Source organism: Callorhinus ursinus, unplaced genomic scaffold (assembly GCF_003265705.2).
Source record: "Callorhinus ursinus isolate GAN/ISIS: 27379988/994484 unplaced genomic scaffold, GSC_fseal_2.0 scaffold20, whole genome shotgun sequence".
Classification (NCBI taxonomy): domain Eukaryota; kingdom Metazoa; phylum Chordata; class Mammalia; order Carnivora; family Otariidae; genus Callorhinus; species Callorhinus ursinus.
The window spans coordinates 28,718,036-28,739,994 of NW_027397082.1; the positions used below are offsets into that span (position 1 = coordinate 28,718,036).

The window sequence follows — 21,959 nt, forward strand, 5'->3', positions numbered from 1 at the left end:
TGACATTTAAACAATAACAATAAGTGAGGTAGAGCAGTGGTTCTCAAACTTTAGTAGGTATCAGAATTACCTGGAGGGCTTGTTAAAACACAGATTGTGGGTCCCATTCTTAGATTTCCTGACTCAGTATGTATGGAGTGGGGCCCAAGAATTTCCTTGTCTTTGAAGTTTCCATGTGGTGCTGATGCTTCTAGTCCAGGGACCATCCTTGCCAAACTACTAGAGTAATGCATCCCAGAAGGTTGTGTCAGTCCCAACCTGTTGATACTGATGCTATTGGCTAGGAATGCCTGAGGCACTCTTCTGGCCCGTGTTCCTTGAAGTGAGCCCCCGACAGACATTTCCCTGACCAAAGCCAGTGTCGTGGCTAGACCAGCCTTCATGCTTGTGATTGCAGGATGCACTTCAAAAACCATCAGGAAACTTTGAGGAACAAGATTTATTACTCACAAGTCCTAGAAGGTACACTGCATGCCCAGGGGTCACACAGTAGTGAGGTCACAGGTAGAGAAGAAAATAGACCTGGGGCTCTGCCTTTATTACAGTCCAAGGGTGAAGTGTCTAAGGTCTTGTGGGTTTACTCCTTATTAGCTAATTTAAATCATAAGAGCAGAAACTAGGGCACAGGAGGGAGAAGCTCAGTCACTAAGACTGTCAGTTGTCTACCTTGCCCAGGGCTTTCTGAAAGAGGGTACTTCACAGGTGGAGGCAGCCTAATTCCTTATTTGGTTGTTTTGTTAGCAGCTGTGTTATACAGCTAACAATAGGTTTAATCAGGATGGATATTCTTTTTTTTTTTTTTTTTAAAGATTTTATTTATTTGAGAGAGAGAGAATGAGAGACAGAGAGCACGAGAGGGAAGAGGGTCAGAGGGAGAAGCAGACTCCCTGCTGAGCAGGAAGCCCGATGTGGGACTCGATCCCGGGACTCCAGGATCATGACCTGAGCCGAAGGCAGTCGCTTAACCAACTGAGCCACCCAGGCGCCCAGGATGGATATTCTTTTGAAATGGATGCCTCAGCAATCAAAAGCTTAGTGTCAGGCACTTACACAACACAGAGGGAACACATAGCACAAAGATGCTGTTTTGTTCAAGGAGCAGTAAGGAGGCTGGTTGAGCTGGCATAGAAGAGTGAGGAAGAGTATAGTAGGGAATGAAGTTAGAGTTGATAGACCAAGTCATGTGGCACAGTGGAAGGCTTTATAAGGACTTGGGCTTTTGCTGTGAGTCAGATGGGAACCATTGCAAGTTGTAGAGCAAAAAAGTGGTGTGATCTAAGTTATGTTTCTGAGAATCACTGGTTTCAGTGTTAAGAAAAGATATTATAGGCAAGAAGGCAAGGTGGAAGCAGGAATCTTTTGCAGTAATTTTGGCACAAGTGATCAATTACACATGTGTTTTGAATGCAGTGCATATGTATGCATATGCATACATATATTTACATATACACATATACATATGGTTGGAGACATACAAAAATAAATAGAGATGTCTGTGCATGCAAGGGTTAGTATTCATACAGTATTTCCAAGCTCTGTCTATAGAAGGCCTAGAAGTGCTAATATCCGTATAACAGTGAGCGCATTTCATACCAATATCTTGGTTTCTAAATACCATTCCCCAATAAAAAGAACCAGTGTTTCTTGGAGAAGTGATTGGTTCAGGACTGAGACAGAAAGGAACAGATAATCCTAGTCCACCTTGTGGTGTCAGAAAGGAAGGAAGTACTCCAAAAAAGGATAAGCTCATGTGGAAAGGGCATAAGAGCCAACCTGCAAAAACTAAAAAGAAATGGCCAAAGCTTGAACAATGTGAGCAAGAAGATAAATAACAATTGTATTTAATTATAGCCCATAGAAAAAATAAATATTCATAAGTCCATCCTGATGTTTTTGTTCAATTATTTACTTATTTTTCTTTTTTTTAATTTAAATTCAGTTAGCAAACATATAGTACATCATTAGTTTTTGATGTAGAGTTCAGTGATTCATTAGTTGCATATGACACCCAGTGTTCATCACATCACGTGCCCTGTTAATGCCCATCACCCGGTTACCCCATCCCCACCCACCTCCCTTTCCCTCTCTGATTTCTTCCCATTCAGTTTTCCCTCCCTTCCCCTAAGATGCTCTGCACTATTCCTTATGTTCCACATATGAGTGAAACCATATGATAATTGTCTTTCTCTGCTTGACTTATTTCACTTAACATAATAACCCTCCAGTTCCATCCATGTCGATGTAAATGGTAGGTATTCATCCTTTCTGATGGCTGAGTAATATTCCATTGTATGTATGGACCACATCTTCTTTATCCATTTATCTGTTGAAGGACATCTTAGCTCTTTCCACAGTTTGTCTATTGTGGACATTGCTGCTATGAACATTGGGGTGCAGAAGTCCCTTCTTTTCACTACATCTGTATTTATTTTTCTTAAATATTTTATTTATTTATTTGACAGAGAGAGACACAGCAAGAAAGGGAACACAAGTGGGGGGAGTGGGAGAAGAAGCAGGGCTTGCCGTGAAGCAGAGAGCCTGATGCAGGGCTTGATCCCAGGACCCTGGGATCATGACCTGAGCCGAAGGCAGACACTTAACAACTGAGCTACCCAGGCACCCCACTACAGCTGTATCTTTGGGATAAATACCCAGTATGGCAATTGCTGGGTCATAGGGTAGCTCTATTTTTAACTTCTTGAGGAGCCTCCATACTGTTTTCCAGAGTGGCTGTAACAGCTTGCATTCCCACCAACAGCGTAAGAGGGTTCCCCTTTCTCCACATCCTCACCAATATTTGTTGTTCTCAGTCTTGTTAATTTTAGCCATTCTAACTGGTGTAAGGTGGTATCTCATTGTGGTTTTGATTTGTATTTCCCTGATGGCAAGTGATGTGGAGCATATTTTCATGTGTCTGTTGGCCATTTGTATGTCTTCTTTGTTTTTTTTTAAAGATCTATTTATTTATTTATTTATTTGACAGAGAGAGAGAGACACAGCGAGAGAGGGAACACAAGCAGGGGGAGCAGCAGAGGGAGAAGCAGGCTTCCCACTGAGCAGAGAGCCCGATGTGGGACTCGATCCCAGGACCCTAGGACCATGACCTGAGCCAAAGGCAGATGCTTAATGACTGAGCCACCCAGGAGCCCCGATTCTTTACCTCTTTAGTTAGGTTTATTTCTAGGTATCTTACGGATTTTGGTGCAATTGTAAATGGGATCGATTCCTTAATTTCTCTTTCTTCAGTTACATTGTTAGTGTATAGAAATGCAATTGATTTCTGTGCATTGATTTTGTTTTGTTTTTAAGATTTTATTTATTTATTTGACACATAGATAGAGAGAGCACAGGCAGGGGTAGCTGCAGACAGAGGGAGAGGGAGAAGCAGGCTCTCTGCTGAGCAAGGAGCCTGAGGTGGGGCTCAATCCCAGGACCCTGAGATGATGACCTGAGCTGAAGGCAGACGTTTAACCAACTGAGCCACCAAGGTGCCCTTCTGTGCATTGATTTTGTATCCTGCCACATTGCTGAATTGCTATATGAGTTCTAGTAATTTGGGGGTGGAGTCTTTTGGGTTTTCCACATAAAGTATCATGTCATCTGCGAAGAGAGAGAGTTTGACTTCTTCTTTGCCAATTTGAATGCCTTTTATTTCTCTTTGTTGTCTGATTGCTGAGGCTAGCTCTTCTACTATGATGTTGAACAACAGTGGTGAGAGTGGGCATCCCTTTCGTGTTCCTGACCTTAAGGGAAAATCTCTCAGTTTTTCCCCATTGAGAATATTCACTATGGGCTTTTCATAGATAGCTTTTATGATATTGAGGTATGTTCCCTCTATCCTTATACTTTGAAGAGTTTTAATCAAGAAAGGATGCTGTAGGGGCACCTGGGTGGCTCAGACAGTTGGGTGGCTGCCTTCAGCTCGGGTTGTGGTCCCGGGGTCCTGGGATCGAGCCCCACATTGGGCTCCCTGCCTGGCAGGGGGCCTGCTTCTCCCTCTCCCCACCCCCTGCTTGTGCTGTCTCCCTCTCATAAATAAAAATTAAAAAAAAAAAAGATGCTGTATTTTGTCAAATGCTGCTTTTTCTGCATCATTTGAGAGGATCATATGGTTCTTGTCTTTTCTTTTATTAATGTGCTCTATCATGTTGATTGATTTCTGAATGTTGAACCACCCTTGCATCTCAGGAATAGATCCCACCTGTTCCTGATGAATAATCCTTTTAATATACTGTTGGGGGTGCCTGGGTGGCTCAGTTGGTTAAGCGACTGCCTTTGGCTCAGGTCATGATCCCGGAGTCCTGGTATTGAGTCCCACATTGGGCTCCTGGCTCAGCGGGGAGCCTGCTTCTCCCTCTGACCCTCTCCCCTCTCATGCTGTTTCTCTCTCTCTCTCTCAAATAAATAAATAAAATCTTAAATATATATATATGTGTTTTTATATATATGTATATATATATATATATATATATACACACACACACACACACACACTGTTGGATCCTATTGGCTAGGATCTTGTTGAGTATTTTTGCATCCACGTTCATCAGGGATATTGGTCTGTAATTCTCTTTTTGATGGGGTCTTTGTCTGGTTTTGGGACCAGCATAATGCTGGCCTCATAGAGCAAGTTTGGAAGTTTTCCTTCCATTTCTATTTTTTGAAACAGCTTCAGTAGAATCGGTATTATTTCTTCTTTAATCGTTTGGTAGAATTCCCTTGGGATGCCATCTGGCCCTGGACCCTTGTTTTTTGGGCAGTTTTTGATTACTGCTTCAATTTCCTTACTGGTTATTGGTCTGTTCACATTGTCTGTTTCTTCCTGTTTCAGTCTTCGTAGTTTGTAAGTTTCCAGGAATGCATCCATTTCCTCCAGATTGCTTAATTTGTTGACATATAGTTGCTGGTAATAATTTCTAATAATTGTTTCTATTTCCTTGGTGTTAGTCATGATCTCTACACTTTCATTCATGATTGATTTGGGTCCTTTCCCTTTTCTTTTGGATAAGTCTGGGCAGAGGTTTATCAATCTTATTAATTCTTTCAAAGAATCAGCTTCTAGTTTCGTTGATCTATTCTACTGTTTTCTGGTTTATATCTCATTGATATCTGCTCTAATCTTTATTATTTCTCTTCTCCTGCTTGGTTTGTTTTATGTGCTGTTTTTTCTCCACTCCTTTAGGTGGAGGGTTAGCTTGTGCATTTGGGATTTTTCTAATTTTTTGAAAGAGGCTTGGATGGCTATGTATTTCCCTCTTAGGACTGTCTTTGCAGTGTCCCATAGGTTTTGGACTGATGTCTTTTCATTCTCATTAGTTTCAATGAATTGTTTAAGTTCTTTAATTTCCTGGTTGGCCCAATCATTCTTTAGCAGGCTGCTCTTTAACTTCCAAGTGTTTGAGTTTCTTCCAAATTTCTTCTTGTGGTTGAGTTTCAGTTTCAAAGCATTGTGGTCTGAAAATATGCAGGGAATAACCTCAGTCTTTTGGTATCGATCGAGACCTGATTTGTGACTCAGTATGTGATCTATTCTGTAGAAAGTTCCATGTGCACTCGAGAAGAATGAGTATTCTGTTGTTTTAGGATGGAACGTTCTGTATATATCTACGAAGTCCATCTGGTCCAATGTGTCATCCAAAACTCTTGTTTCTTTGTGGATCTTCTACTTAGATGATCTATCCATTGCTGTGAGTGGAGTGTTGAGGTCTGCTATTAATGTATTATTATCAATATGTTTCTTTATTTTGGTTATTAATTGGTTTATATAATTGGCTGCTCCCATGTTGGGGGCATAGATATTTACGATTATTAGATCTTCTTGTTGGATAGACCCTTTAAGTATGATATAGTGTCCCTCTACATCTCTTACTCTGGTCTTTGGTTTAAAATCTAATGTGTCTGATATGAGGATTCCTACCCCAGCCTTCTTTTGAGGTCCATTATCGTGGTAAATGGTTCTCCATCCCCTCACTTTCAATCTGGAGGTGTCTTTAGATTCAAAATGAGTCTCTTGTAGATAGCATATGGATGTGTCCTACTTTTTATCCAATCTGAAACCCTGTCTTTTCATGGGAGCATTCAACCCACTTACATTCAGAGTAACTATTGAAAGATAGGAGTTTAGTGCCATTGTATTGCCTGTAAAGTCCCTGTTTCTGTAGCTTGGCACTGTTTCTGGTCTTTCTGACTCTTGGGTTCTCTCTTCAGTTACAGAATCCCCCTAAGTATTTCTTGCAGGGCTGGCTTGTTGGTCACATATTCTTTCAGTTTCTTCCTGTCCTGAAAGCTCTTTATCTCTCCATCCATTCTGAATGACAGCCTTGCTGGATAAAGTATTCTTGGCTGCATGTTCTTTTCATTCAGTACCCTGAATATGTCTTGCCAGCCCTTTCTGGCTTGTCAGGTTTCTGTGGACAGGTCTGATGTTCCTCCCGCCATATATAAGGAACCTCCTCTCCCTGGCTATTCTCAGGACAGTTTCTTTGGCTGTAAAATTTGCAGGCTTCACTATTATATGTCAGGGTGTTGATCTATTTTTATTGATTTGGGGAGGGGTCCTCTCTGCCTGTTGAACTTGAATGCTTGTTTCCTTCCCCAGATTAGGGACGTTCTTAGCTATGATTTGCTCAACTGTACCTTTTTAGCCCTCTCTCTCTGTCCACCCCCTCGGGGATCCCAATAATTCTGACATTGGAACATTTCATGGCATCATTAATCTCTCCAGTCCTTTTTTCATGTGCTACTAGCACCCTATCTCTGTTTTCCTCAACTTCCTTCCTTTCCATCAGCTTATCTTCGAGATCACTAATTCTCTCTTCTGCCTCATTTACCCTGGCTGTTAGAATATCCAGTTTAGACTGCATCTCATTCATAGCATTTTTTAGTTCGGCCTGATTAGATCTCATTTCTGCTCTTAGAGATTCTATATTGTCACTAATGCTTTTTTCAAGCCTTGCTATTGACTGTATGATTGCCATCCTGAATTCTAACTCTAACATCTTGCTTATATGCATATCCATTAGTTCTGTGGCAGAAGACATTGTCTCTGGTTCTTTTCTTTGTTGAGAGTTCCTCCTCCTAGTCATTCTGTCAGGGGATGGTTGAGTGAATGAGCAGTGTCCAAAATATCAACCACAACCCAAGCAAGATGCACCCTAGCAAAATCTGGAGTGGTCAGAAGCCACCACTGAAAAAACAAAGCCAAAATGTAACACAAGAATAAAATTAAACAATGTAAAAGTTTTAAAGAAGGGGGGCTATAATCTCTCAGTGTGGACAAAGCAAGGTGTTTCCGTTGTTCCTGGGTGTATTTTGGTCTCTGTGTTAGAGGACATATGTCCCAAAATTACAAGGAAAGTAAAACTCGTATATATATAATTTTTATTGTTATGTTAATCACCATACATTACATCATTAGTTTTGGATGTAGTGTTCCATGATTCATTGTTTGTGCATAACACCCAGTGCGCCACACAGAACGTGCCCTCTTTAATACCCATCACCAGGCTAACCCATCCCCCCACCCCCCACCCCCCTCCCCTCTAGAACCCTCAGTTTGTTTTTCAGAGTCCATCGTCTCTCATGGTTGGTCTTCCCCTCTGATTTTCCCCCTTCATTCTTCCCCTCCTGCTGTCTTCTTCTTCTTTTTTTTTTCTTAACATATATTGCATTATTTGTTTCAGAGGTACAGGTCTGTGATTCAACAGTCTTGCACAATTCACAGCGCTCACCATAGCACATACCCTCCCCAATGTCTATCACCCAGCCACCCCATCCCTCCCACCCCCCACCACTCCAGCAACCCTCAGTTTGTTTCCTGAGATTAAGAATTCCTCATATCAGTGAGGTCATATGATACATGTCTTTCTCTGATTGACTTATTTCACTCAGCATAACACCCTCCAGTTCCATCCACGTCGTTGCAAATGGCAAGATCTCATTCCTTTTGATGGCTGCATAATATTCCATTGTGTATATATACCACATCTTCTTTATCCATTCATCTGTCGTATATATATAAAGGTAAAATTGAGTAGAATGAAAAAAGGCAAGCATATAGGTATAAAAAAATATAGGTTTGAAAAAAATACAAGATAAAAAGCAACTATGGAAAATAAGTTGATATAATAAACATCTAGTTGAAATGAGAAGGTAAAAAGAAAAAAAAACAAAAAGCATATAAAAAAAATAAAGAATTTTATCTGAAAAATAAACAAGTCATGAGGCCACACCTGGAGCTCAGTTTACAATTTTCCCCTGGCATTGGGATTTTACAGTCTTATGGGATCCATAGGATTGTCGTCCACCTGTTCCTCCAGCCTGTCTTCTGGGGGTGGGGCCTGCTGCAGTAACCCTGTCTGTGTGGAATTGCCCCAGCCCGTCAGTGGAAAACAGGCTTCTGTGTGGCTTCTGTTCCTTGGGGACTTTTTGCACCTCTTCAGAGGATCAGAGCAAAAATGGCCACAGCCAAACCTCTGGCCCAGAGCAGAAAATTTGCAGTCTGCCCTCTTTAATAAACCCTCCAGGACAGTCCTCACTTCTGCAAGTGCCGCTGAAAACTGCAGCCTCCCATGGTGTGCACCCACAGCAACTCTCTCAGAGGTCGTCCCAGGGGCCCAGGAGTGCCACTGCCCTTTTTGATTCTTTTTTTTTTTTAAGATTTTATTTATTTATTTGACAGTGAGAAACAGACAGAGAGAGCACAGCAGGGGGAGCAGCAGAGGAAGAGGGAGAAGCAGAGTCTCTCTGCTGAGACCCTGAGATCATGACCTGCACCTAAGGCAGACGCTTTCATGACTGAGCCACGCAGGCACCCTTTGTGATTCTAAAACCATAAAGCAGCCGTGGGCTCGTGCACACACCTGAAGCTCCTGGGCCATGTCTGGGTACTGCTCTAAACCCTTTCAGGGCTGGGGCTACTGCTCTGTGAGTTTTTGCCTGGTTGCGGGCCAGGTTCCAGATTTTCAGGCCATTTATCGACCAGCCCAGCACATGGTTTATGGCGATCTGGGCTGAGAGTCCCTCCTGGGTTCGCTGACCATAACCTCCTTCCTGGCTCCACTGCTTGGGCACTCTACCAGTTCTTCACCCCCTTTAGCTCTGCGGCTCCTTCTATCCCAAGACCACAATGTCCTACCTAGAATTCTGCCTTTTCATTTCCAGAGCCCGTTTCAGAGAGGGATGGCTCTCACTAGAGCAGATTTCTAAGGGTTCCAATTTTGTGGTCCAGTGTTATATCACTTTCCAGGAGCCAGCTTATGGAGGCTACCTCCCCCTTCTGGTTATCTTCTGATATCTCCCCTCAGGTTCACGACCGCATGTCATACCTTGCAAAAATCAGTCACTTTTCTGCTTGTAGAGACCCAGATATGTATTCTTACATCTCAGGCTGATTTTGTGGGTATTCAAAATGGTTTGATAGATATCCAGCTAAATTCAGGGGACCAGTTGAAACGGGGTCCCCTACTCCTCTGCCATCTTGTCTCCTCCCCTGTCTCATTCATAGCATTTTTAGGTTGGCCTGATTAGATCTCATTTCTGCCCTTAGAGATTCTGGTCATTTATGCTTTTTTCAAGCCTAGCTATTAACTTTATAATTGCTATCCTGAATTCTGTCTCTGACATCTTATATCCATATCGATTACCTCTGTGGCAGAGAACCTTGCCTCTGGTTCTTTTGTTGTGAATTCCTCCTAATCATTTTGCCCAGAGAAGGATGGGTGAACGACTGAGCAGAGTCCAAAATATCAACCATGACCGAAGCAAAATACACCTAGAAAAATCCAAAGTGGTTGGAAGCCACCACAGAAAAGCAAACAAAACCAAAACCAAACAAAATAATAAAAAAGGGGGGGAAGATATAAATGTAGTGATCTGGAGGGGCATGTGCACCCCAATGTTTATAGCAGCAATGTCCACAATAGCCAAACTATGGAAAGAGCCTAGATGTCCATCAACAGATGAATGGATAAAGATGTGGTGTGTGTATACACACACACACACACACACATATACACACACAATGGAATATTATGCAGCTATCAAAAATGAAATCTTGCCATTTGCAATGACATGGATGGAACTAGAGGGTACTATGCTAAGCAAAATAAGTCAATCAGAGAAAGACAGTTACCATATGATTTCACTGATATGAGGAATTTGAGAAACAAGACAGAGGATCATAGGGTAAGGAAGGGAAAATGAAACAAGTTGAAACCAGAGAGGGAGACAGACCATAAGAGACTCAATCTCAGGAAACAAACTGAGGGTTGCTGGAATGAAGGGGGGTGGGAGGGATGGGGTAGCTGGGTGATGGACACTGGGGAGGGTATATGCTATGGTGAGCACTGTGAATTGTGTAAGAATGATGAATCACAGACCTGTACCCCTGGAACAAATAATACATTATATGTTAAAAAAAAGGGGGGGGAAGAGAGACTATAATCTCACAAGGTGGACAAAGTAGGGTGGTCCACTTGTTCCTGAATGAGTTTTGGTCTGTGTGTTAGAAGACACTACATCACAAAATTGCAAAGAAAGCAAAACTTATATATATATATATATATATATATATATATATATATATATATATATAAAGTAAAATTGAATAGAGTGAAAAAGGACTAAAATGAAGCATGTATCTATACAATGTAGGTATAAGAAATAAAAGTTAAAAAGCAACTTAACAACCTAAGTTGGTAAAATAAGATTCTAGTTGAAATAGGAAAAAGGCTAAAAAAAAGGAAATGGAAAATTCTAGACTGAAAGATAAACGAGTCATGAGAAAATACCTGGAGCTCAGTATACTATTTTCCCCTGGTGCTGGAGCTTTACAGTCTTGTGGGATCCATTAAGTTGTAGTCCACCTGTTCTTCCAGTCTGTCTTCTGGGGGAGGGGCCTGCTGTGCTGCTTCTCAGGTGTCTTTGCCTGGCTGGTGTTGCCCCACCCCTTGTCAGGGGGCTGGGCTCAGTGAAAGCGGGACCTGTGTGGCTTTTATTCTCTGGAGGCTTTTCGCACTTCTTCAGAGGATCAGAGGAAAAATGGTGTACCCAGATCTCGGGCCCCCAAGTGAAAGATCATTCCCCCCCTTTTCAATAAGCCCTCTGTAGGTGCCTCTGAAAAGGGGAAGAGGGAAAGGTGGAAAGTCTTACACTCATCTGACACTAGGCGGATGGATGAGAAATTGCCTTGTAGCAGTCTCTTATAAGACAGGCATAAAAACTGTCTCGTGGCAGCTCCTTGCCTGTCTAGGATGGTACAAAATGTACAAGGAAGAAACCATTGAATGATTACATGGTATATCTGGTTGAACTACCTCCTCTTTTTGTCCCATCCTAGACAGGCTTATCTCCCCTTGCTTTAAAAGGAACTGTAGGATGTTCCACCAAGACTCAAGAGATGTACCAGCTTATTAGTGTGTTGTGGCAGAGCCATTTTTTTTTACAACTGTACCCCAACCTTTCATGTTAACAGCTAAGATTTTTTTTTTTGAAGCATAGGATATCCCATCATAAACCTTAATTAATTGTACCCATCCTTTCTATTTGTCTTAGACAACCTTAGATGAACGTGATTACAACTGAGCATCAGCAGGATGCTCAATCCCACTTGGAGGGAGGATTGTAGCTATGTTCCCCATCCAGATCCAAGCCAGGTAAATATGTTGCAGATACCATTGAGATTAACTGTGAAGAGCTGCTTCTCTCTTAGGTGGGAGATTGATTTTTTTACTTTCCGTGTTTGAGAATCCAGCTGAAGCAGTCACACAGACTTTGTCTTGTCTGGCCAGCAGGAAATCCTGGATGGTGTGATTGTTCATCACCACTCACACTAGAAAGTTTATTCTTAGTTGTAGTGACCTCTTCAGGGTCATTGGTCAGGATCCAAATCTTTGTCTAAAAGTTGGGATTATAATGTGAGGAAGATTTGTAGGAGGGATGCTACTTTCTGATGTGTACAAAGGAACAGTTATTAGGTTTTTATCAGCACAGTCAGGCTGAAGGTGACCAATCCAGCAATAAATTTCAGAGCCATATCTATGGTCTAGGATAAGTATACAGGGAGTTCTTTTTCTCCTTAAGCAATATGGGGACTACAGGGTATCAGCAACAATATAAGGCTGAGGGGACTCATGCTTGTATGGAAAATTAAGCTTGTTTTGTCATCTTGGGTGGGGGTCATCCACTTCTAAAATTTTCAGGCCTCAGTTGAAGGACACCCAGTAGAATAGAATCCAGTAGTTAAGTTGAGGGCAGTGGTGATAGTCTGATAGGACAGTCCAGCCCAGGTGTTCAGCAGATGAGAGCCAAGGGAATTTAATAGCCCTCCCACCAATCCTGGCCTCCTAGAGTCTAAGGTGTTTCTTCCCCAGCAGCTGGGGTTTTACCTGTATGACCATGTGATCAGTATAACCAATCCCTGAAACAACTACCTCCTCTTTTTGTCTCATCCTTAATAATTTTCAACCCATACTGTTCAACCAGATATACCATGTAATCATGCAGTGGTTTCTTCCTTGTACCATCCTAGAACATATCGTTTCCCTGTGTTACCATCAATATTCAGAGCTTCTCAGATGCAGCAGGTATAACCAGGTGGTAAAAGAGGTACCAGGTTGGACTCTCCCACCATCAGCTCTTCTTTACCACCATAAGTTCCTACAGTCCAGTTTCTCAGAGGTAGATAAGAGCAAACTACGAGCGAGAAGCATTATTTATGTGGTTTGGGTCTCATACAGTTAGTGTGCCTCTTCTTCCGCCATATCCCAACCTCATAATTTATCCAGTAGGGAGGCATCCATTTGGAAAATTGCCAGAGTGAGAGCGCATACTTTCTGTTTAAGTGTGTGCTTCACTGGGAGTATTAGCTGTCTACTTAGCTTTTTAGGTTCTCCTTTAATAGTACGTTTTATCTTTTAATGCTTCCTGGGTATGATATGAAGTATATGTCCAGTGAATGCTGCAGAGAGTTGCCTACTGCTAAGTACTCTTGGCAACAGAGATGGCATTATTCTTTGACAGGATGTGTTTGGGAACTAAAGGGTGTAATATAGTCTACTTAGGAACTCTTGAATAGTATGGCCTGCATCTGCTGTGTGAATGAGAATTGCTGTGCCATACCTGAATAGTCAATGCCCGGAGGTACCCTCAAAAGGAAGGTAGAGAGTCTGGATAGTCTGTCTGCCAGGACCCGCCAGGTCTGGTGCCCCAGGCTGTGTGCCCTGGAGTTCCTTTGCCATTTGTATTAGTTTTCTTGGGCTTCTATAACAAAGTACCATAAATTAGGTGGCTTACACACAGAAATTTATTCTCTCTTCTGGAGGCTAGAAATCCAAAATCAAGGTCTTGGCACAGCCTTGCACTCTCTGAAGCCTCTAGGGAAGACTCCTCCCTTGCCTCTTCCAAGCTTCTGGTAGTTGCTGACAGTCATTAGCATTCCTTGGCTTGTAGAGGCATCACTCCTGTCTCTATCTCCATGATCACATGGTGTGTGTCTAAATTTCCTTCTTATAAGGACACCAGTCATTGGATTAGGGCCCACTCTAGTCCAGTATGACCTCCTCTTAACTTGATTACATCTGCAAAGATCCTGTTTCCAAATCAGGTCACATTCACAGGTACTGTGTGTTAGCTCTTAAACATATCTTTTTGGAGGAACACAGTTCAACCCATAACAGTCTGCCCTCTGACCCCCCAAAATTCATGTCCTTCCTATGCAAAATATATTCACCAAGTCCCAACACACCCCCCAATTCTTAATTTATTCCAGCCTTAACTCTAAGTCCAAAATCTCATCTAAATATAATAATTCAAAAAGTCCCCAATCCCAAATTCTAAATCATCTAAATCAGAAATCAGTGAGATTCTAGGTATAGGCTGTTCTGGGGCATAATTATTCTCTGTCCACAGACCTGTAAAACTTGAAAACAAATTGTTCACAAAATACAATGATAGGGGTCATGTGGCTAGAGGGAAGGCCACATTTGGTGGAGAGTGGGGGAGAGTGGGAGGGGACTCAAGACCCTCATAGGTTGACTACATTAAACCTTTGATGGTTTGTCAGTGATGCCTCACTGCTATTGACATTTTCATGTTTGGCTTTTCCAGCCTTTGAAACTAAACCATATCATGTTTTGTGAAATGGACATTCCACACACCCAAGTGGCTGTAACTGATACTGCTAAATGTATTGTAAAAATTGATATTTTAAGTATGTGTGATGCTTTTCTTAATTGTAAGGAATGTTAGGACAGAGGTACTGGGACAAGTGCCCAGCGAGGCTCTCCCAGCCCAGCCATGTAATATCAGTAAAGCCCATGGGGGGATGGATTAACATCCTGATAAAGAGCTGGTAGAGATAGGGGTACTTAACTATTTACAAGGCTCTACGGTGTGCTCTCGCACTTGGGTCAATCAGTCCTAATAAGCCTCTTGAGCTGTAAATGTCAGTGACCCGACCAGTATGCACACTAGAGCACCAGTCAGGCATCAAACTTCCCACCTTCATGAAGGTGGACATTTAACTCTGTCGATGTGGCTTTCTCAGAGGTTGGAGTCTGTGCCAGCACCTTATGCTTCTTGGGGGTGTTGGAACACTGAAGTCCCTGAAGAGGTCTGGACTTCGATGATGAAGAGATTATCTAATTTAAAGGCTGGTAGTGCACTGAGCCACTATGGCTTGTGTATCCACAGAGGAAACTGTTACAAGCCTTATATGCAAAATAAAATTCCACCAATGGTCCAAGTTGTAGGCTGTGGTGCTTGTCCAGTAAAACACTCCCCCAAAATACATCTTGCTACATTTTCACTGACTCGTGAGCAATAGCCAACAGGATGGCACGGTGCTTCAGTACCTAGCAGCAGGATCAAGTCCTAAGCCCCTGGGGGGTCACACATTGTGATAACAGATTGTATAGGATCCCTTACTCCTGTTGTCGCCCATGTGGACTCCAGTGGAAAAGGACCCTTTGACAATGAACATCACTGAAACCAAGAGATGTTAGTTTAGGCTGATCAGACCTGAGCCATCCAGATAAGACCATAGACCTCTGGATATACCATGACACAGGATGTGCGTCTATATTCCAGTATTGAGACCAAAATCAAAGCTTAGTGATTCAGCCTAGGGACGCCTGACAAATGTGCCTAGAGTGCCAATTCCACAGTTGAATGGTGTACTAGTTTCCTAGGGCTGCCTTAACAGAGCACCACAACTTGTGTGGCTTAAAACAACAGGCATGTATTCTCTCCCAGGTCTGAAATTATACCGGAACCAAACCAGTGTTCATCTGCCCCATACACAACAAGCCAGTAAAGATTGACACTGAGCTTCGGCAGTGAAGAAAGATAAGCTATTTATTGGTATGGTGCGTCCCAAGAGAATGGGGAGCTAATGCTCAAAGTCTCAAACTTACAGGTGATGCCTTCTAAGGGCAAAATTTGGGGGAGGGGTTTCCTGAGAAGGTGGATGCCATTGATTGGAGGCCTAGGAAGTAATGTTAACAGATGATATTTACTTCTGGTGCCACTTCATCTGGTCCCACGGAGGTCTGTTCTATCTCAGGAGGCTTGGAATCTGAAAAATATCTTTATATATGTTAGAGATTTCATTAGGTACACCTGGTGATTATGTGTTTAGGAGAGTGCTAATCAGCTGCTTGTATCTGCTTGTGTGTGCATAAGCTAGTGGGTTTGCTTTCCTTCACGTTCCTTTGAATGATACAAGCATTCCTATCTCTTGGTCCTGGATCTGTGTGTTCCCTGGCTGGTCCAGCTGTGCCTGGGAACAACATGACCCCTAGTGTTCATTATTTCATCCGAACTAACAAGATGGATGCCCGCTTCAAAAAAGGTGTCAACAGGGTTGTTTCCTATTAGAGGTTCTAAGAGGGAATCTGTTCCATGCTTCTCTCCTAACTGATGGTTTTTGGCAGTCTTTGACACCAATTGGCTTGTAGCCATATCCCTCCAATCTGTCTCCACATTCACAAGGCATTCTCCCATGCCTCTGTTTCCTCTGTTTGCTCGTAAGGACACCAGCCATCAGAGCCCACCCTAATCCAGTATGACTTCATTTTAACTTAACTAATGACATCTGCAAAGACCCTATTCAAAAATAGTCACAATCTGAGGCTCTTAATGGACATGAATTTGGAGGCAAGGAGATCCTATTCTACTATTCTACTCAGGCCAAAATGAACCACTTTATATTGTAACCATATAATTCACGGTTCCCTAGTGGTCCCTGACATGTTCTTTACAGCTTACTCTTTCATAATTCCTTCAGCAACCTCGCATCACACTGCATCGTTTTGCAATGCCCTGCGGGCCAGAAAGAACCAGGCCCAGCAAGCCCCTGGGAGAAGCCCTGAGAGCACCTCTGTCCTCCACGGGAAACTCTTCAGACGAGGCGTGGTGCCAGGGCTTATGGGAAACGTAGTCCTACGTTTCCTCGTCTCACACGGCGCAGGTTCAGGGAAAGGGTCTTCCATGTTCCCCGAGGCTTGTTGTGCGCATGTGTAACTTCGGTCTCCAGGTGTTTTCCGCGGGTTTCCCCGCCCGGCGGGGGAAGTCCTGGAGCGATCCGGGGGCCCTGGCGCTGCGCGAGCAGGGGCGGTGGGTGAGCCCCGGCGGGATGGGCGAGCGCCCGCGGGGGCGGCGGTGGGGAGCTGGCCAGCCGAAGGCGGGTGAGGGCGGCCTCGGGGAGGGACGGCCGGGCCGGGCGCCTCTGTCCTGTGGGGGCCGGCGTCCAGGTGGGGCCGCGGCGTCGGCGGGGCTGCGGGAAGGGGTTTGAGCTCTGGATCCAGGTGGAGCCGGGTCTAAGTTGATTACTGCTGGCAAGATGACGGAGATGCGTGAGAGTAGGTTTCTTCATCTGTAAAACAAGATTATTTGCTACGTGGGGTTCTGAGGATTAAAATTTTTTACACGTTTTTAAAATAGAATTTTCAGTTTTAACGTTCGGAGCAGAGCTTAGTTAATATTAGCTGTTAAGGTTTTTGGAAGATATTTTTCTTTTTCGTTGGCTAAATTTTATTTAATCCTAATAACGGCCTTTAATGTAACTGTTTTCTGTCTTGGCAGACAAGACGACTGAGGCTCAGAGGGCTCAAGTGAAATACGCAAGGTCTCACAGTTCTGGTAGACAACCCTGTCGAAAACCATCGTATTTCTCACAGCACCTTCTTTAGGGCCCAAGGAAACAACCCCAAAGTGTGTGAACACTGAATCTCACCTTGTGGTCATGTATTTTGGGATTTCTTGGCGTGTCAGAACCCTTGGATCAGACTGCATAACTTACTGCACTGTCCAACTTTCAGCATCCTCAGTGGCCTTAGAGTTTAGGCAGATAAGTTCTGTGAGATTTGGATCCCTGAAACAAACTTCTAAGTAAATGATTTTGTCTTTTAAGCCTAGGTTCCAGCTCCCTTGGAAGAAAGCAGCTTTTATGAAGTAAGAAGGAGGAAGCCCCAAGAACAGGAATCTCACCTTGAAGGTCACTCCTCGGACCTCAGACTTCTCAACCACAGCTTTAGAGCAGAGGCAGGATACTGCTAGAAAGGAGCAGGTGCTGGGTTTGCATAGCCTGCAGTAGCAGTTCTTTATTGTGCTCAGAATGAGCATTGCCTCACTGTCACCGCATCCAGAGGGCCTCACCATGATGAAAGGTCTGGACCAAGCTTCAGGAAATATAGGTGAGTGGGACACTTAGTGGTGGGTGAGGGGCAGGCTGTGTGGAAAAAATTCATTAGAGGTTTCATGTCTGCATGGTCTGCAGGGAGAGATCCCTAGGCACAACTGAAGAAATTCTGTCTCCAGCCTTTAATAAACATGTCCGGACTTCAGCCTCCACCCACTTTTTCTAGATTTTGAGCTGCTCTTCCATGTCCCTCTAGGGGTATGCTGCCACTCCATCTACCCTGATTTTATAGAGGCATAGAATAGGGTCATCTGTGTCTGCTTAATTTCAGAGCTGAGAAACCTTGACTCTGAGTGTATAAGTAGCCTGCCCAGAGTCACCGAGTTTGTTAGAGGCAGTGCCAGGACCGGAAAACTATCCACGAGGTAAGTCACCCACCAGGTTCTATCGCAGTTTAGTTAGAAACAGTTTTTAAAGTAGGCCTGTCCATAAAGCAACCTCATCTTTTTCTGCAGAGTGATTTCTCTCTTAAGGGTAAGCAACTCAGTAGGAATGTAGGTAAACAAATATCTTGAGTATTTTTCCTACCACATTGATAGTGAAAAATAAAGATTTGTCTTTTGATATCTTTGTTAAATTAGTACTGGATTGGTTCTAAAAGAAAAATGAAATTTTTAAATCATTAAGAAATAAACCCAGTGAAAAATTGCTCAACCAGGCTCTACAGTTCCTGTCAGAGTCACACATGTGAATTCTCCCTGCACATGGTTCTTGCTAATTCTCAGGGGCCAAAGAACTTTTTCCTACAGGGTAACATTTGACCGTCTGGTGGGCATGGGGTTTTAGGAGCTGAATCTCAAAAGTCTATAGCAGCCAAATCTCACATGACCTACTGTTTTCTTCTCCCATAGCTGTACATTCAGCCTTCTCTGTACTTTCCCAAAAGGAAGAGAAAAAGAACAAATCCCAGGTGAGCTGTTTTTCATTTCTCACACTGTCTCCCATTGCATAAAACAATGAAGATAAAAATGATAAAAGCTGTCAAGGAATACATAGAGTTAACAGATCGAAAACAAGGAAAGGTCAGCATGTTAATTATGTGGAGATAATTATAATTGTTTTTCCATTAGTATATATATTATACATTATATTATGTAGCAGTAATTTTTATAATAATAATTATTGCAAATTTATCTTTGATACTCTGTCCAAAAGGGAAATGCTTTGCCTTGACCATAAAAATAAAAGTAATTCTTCACAGAACACAAAGATTTCCTGGCCTGAAGTTTGAAAAAATTCTTTGTCTTCCTGAAAATAAGGTAGTTGACAATCTGAATTAACAAGTCTGAGATGAATGCTGCCCATCATCTTCACTTCTGATTATTCTTTAGTGGGTGCAGGGAGGAGAAGGCCAAAGCATAACTTAGTTGATTCAAGCTGATGATTTTTTTTTTTTAAAGATTTTATTTATTTATTTGGCAGAGAGATACAGAGAGTGAACAAGTAGGCAGAGAGGCAGGCAGAGGGAGAGGGAGAAGCAGGCTCCCCACCGAGCAGGGAGCCCGATGCGGGGCTCGATCCCAGGACCCTGGGACCATGACCTGAGCCGAAGGCAGCCGCTTAACCAACTGAGCCACCCAGGCGCCCCCTGATGATTTTTTTTAAAGATGTATTTATTTATTTGAGAAGGGAGGGGCAGAGGAGAGAATCTCAAGCAGACTCCCACTGAGCATGAAGCCCCCCGTGGAGCTCTGTCTCACGACCCTGAGGTCATGACCTGAGCCAAAACGAAGAGTCAGACACTTAACTGACTGAGCCACCCAGGTGCCCCTCAGGTTGATGATTTCTTTTGTCTACTTTACAGTATTGTCCTTTTCCTGTTGTTGCCTTTTAGCAAAGCTTATCCTCATGTGATTATCTTTGGTCTGTTACAATTCTTACCTTATTATTTCTTGATTGATTTTATATTCTGTGGATTTTTAACTGTTTCACAGGTTGCACAACCACTCAATTTGAAATTCAAACGCTGAATGTTGTGCTTGTTTAAGTGAGAGCTATTGCTGGTCAGATATATTCTTACTGAGCAAAGCAAATTGTTGATTTTCTGTATGGTTTTTGCAAAGAGTTGGTATATTCCTTTCCTGTGGATACTATAACAAGTTACCACAGATTTAGTAGCTTAAAACAACAGAAATTTATTCTTTCAGTTCTGGAGGCTAGAAGTCTGAAATCAAGGTGTTGTCAGGGATGTGCTCCTGCTTAAGCTTCTAGAGGAGATTCCATCCCCCATCTCTTTCATCTTCTGGTGGCTTTTGGGAGAGAGGCAGGAGATAGAATGGAGAAAAAACGAAGATGAAGAAAAATAAATATTTTGTAAGCCCTGTATCAGTGTTCCCCAGAGAAACAGAACCAATAGGATGTGTGTGTGTGTGTGTGTGTGTGTGTATGTGCAGATAGCATATAATATAGACACACATAAATACACATATGTATACGTTGGTTTTATGGAATTGGCGCATGTGATTGTGGGGCCTGGCAAATCTAACCAGCACACTGGAAACTCAGGACATAATGCTGCAGTCTTGAGGCAGAATTCCTTCTTTTGGGGGAAACATTAGTTTTTGCTCATAAAGGCCTTCAACTGTTTGGATGAGGCCCACCCACATTATTGAGGGTAATCTACTTAAAGTCAACCCATTGTAGATATTAACCACATCTATAAAATACCTTCATAGCAACACTTAGATAAGTGTTTTGTGAAATAACTGGATACTGTAGCCTATCAAGTTGACACATAAAACTAACCATTACCAGTCCTATGAGAAGATAACAGTGCTCTGTTGTGTTGTATGTATGTGTTGTATATATACATATATATGTGTTAATATATATAGGGTGTATGTGTGAGTAAATGCATATATACATGTATAAATATATACATATTTTATGATCATGTGACTAGTAAACGGTACTTGGCTGAATTGTTTTTATGCATGACATGAGATTTCCTTTTATATTGGGTATTTAACTCATTCACAATTATTGTGCTCACTGATGATGTTTAGTTTTAGTTCCCCCATCTTTATTTGTATTTTTATTTATCCCATCTTCTCTCCTTTCTTTAATTTTTCTCTGTCGATTATATTTCTCCCTTCCAGTGTTTTGAAAATTCAGTATTTTTTTCCTTTGTTTCTCCTGGAAACAGTTAACATAGGTTTATATTTGTATTTTTTCCATCAACATAAAGAGCTTTTACTTTCTAGACCTGACCTGATCTTTTGCATATTTTACTGTCCCTTCCTCCCACATCTCATGTTTTATAGAAGTGATCAGAATTGTTTTTTAATTTTTTTAATTATTTTTTTTAAAGATTTTTATTTATTTACTTGAGAGGGAGTGAGAACGAGAGAGATCACAGAGGGAGAGAGAGAAGCAGACTTGCTGCTGAGCAGGGAGCCTGATGTAGGGAACATGACCTGAGCTGAAGGTGACACTTAACCAGCTGAGCCACCCAGGCGCCCCAGAATTGTTTTTTAATATAAATTTTTAAAAATCTTTTATTTAAGTTATCTGGTTATTCTCTGTAATTTCCAAGGTATTTGGATTAAAATGTCTACAGGTAAGAGGTCAGTGAGCTAACACCTTGATCTTGGACTTCCAGCCTCCAGAACTGTGAGAAAATAAATTTCTTTTGTTTAAGCCATCCAGTGTGTGGTAGTTTGTTATGGGAGCCTTAGCAAACTAATAACACATGGTAATTATATTTTTAATTCTTTGAGGACACACCACACTCTTTTCCATAGTGGCTGTACCATTTTACATTCCCACCAACGTGCACAAGAGTTCGTTTTTCCACAGCTTCACCAATGCTTTTATTTTGTTTGCTAATGGGTGTGAGGTGAAGTAACGTTCTTTTGAGTACTGTTATTCTCCATTGTCTTTAAAAACAGTCGTTTCCTATTTTTGGAATCATAATAATTACATAGTTTTGTTTTCTTCTTACTCACTTTTTCACTTCATCTGGTGCATGTCTTTTGTGTTACCTGTTCTTAAATTTCTAGTGAACCTTCATTGTCCGTCTACATTTATATGTGAAGATTTGGTTTGATTCATATAGGTAGCTATTGTGAGTTTATTCAGAAATACAGAATGCTGTTCCTTTATCTGTTTTCTCTCCTCAGTAAAAGAACTGACTTCAAGGATTTATAAAGGGAATTGTTGGTAAGATATAACCTGGTGAATTTCCTTTCAGGTTATCAGCAGGGAGTATATAGGCAACTTTAAGGGACTATTGATTTTTGAAGTGGACATTTCCCATACT

At 42.2% G+C, this 21,959-nt stretch overlaps 1 protein-coding gene across 2 annotated transcripts in view; it reads left to right on the forward strand.

Annotated features, from left to right (window-relative positions):
• Positions 1-21,959, forward strand: part of LOC112830661 (uncharacterized) — a 41,355-nt gene that overhangs the window by 11,681 nt on the left and 7,715 nt on the right. For both annotated transcript variants that reach the window (XM_073904469.1, XM_025880632.2), the window contains exons 4-6: positions 11,554-11,654; positions 17,411-17,693; positions 18,550-18,608. In XM_073904469.1, coding sequence (XP_073760570.1) covers positions 17,615-17,693; positions 18,550-18,608 — 138 coding nt within the window. In that variant the 5' untranslated portion in view covers positions 11,554-11,654; positions 17,411-17,614. The remainder of the gene's footprint in view (positions 1-11,553; positions 11,655-17,410; positions 17,694-18,549; positions 18,609-21,959) is intronic.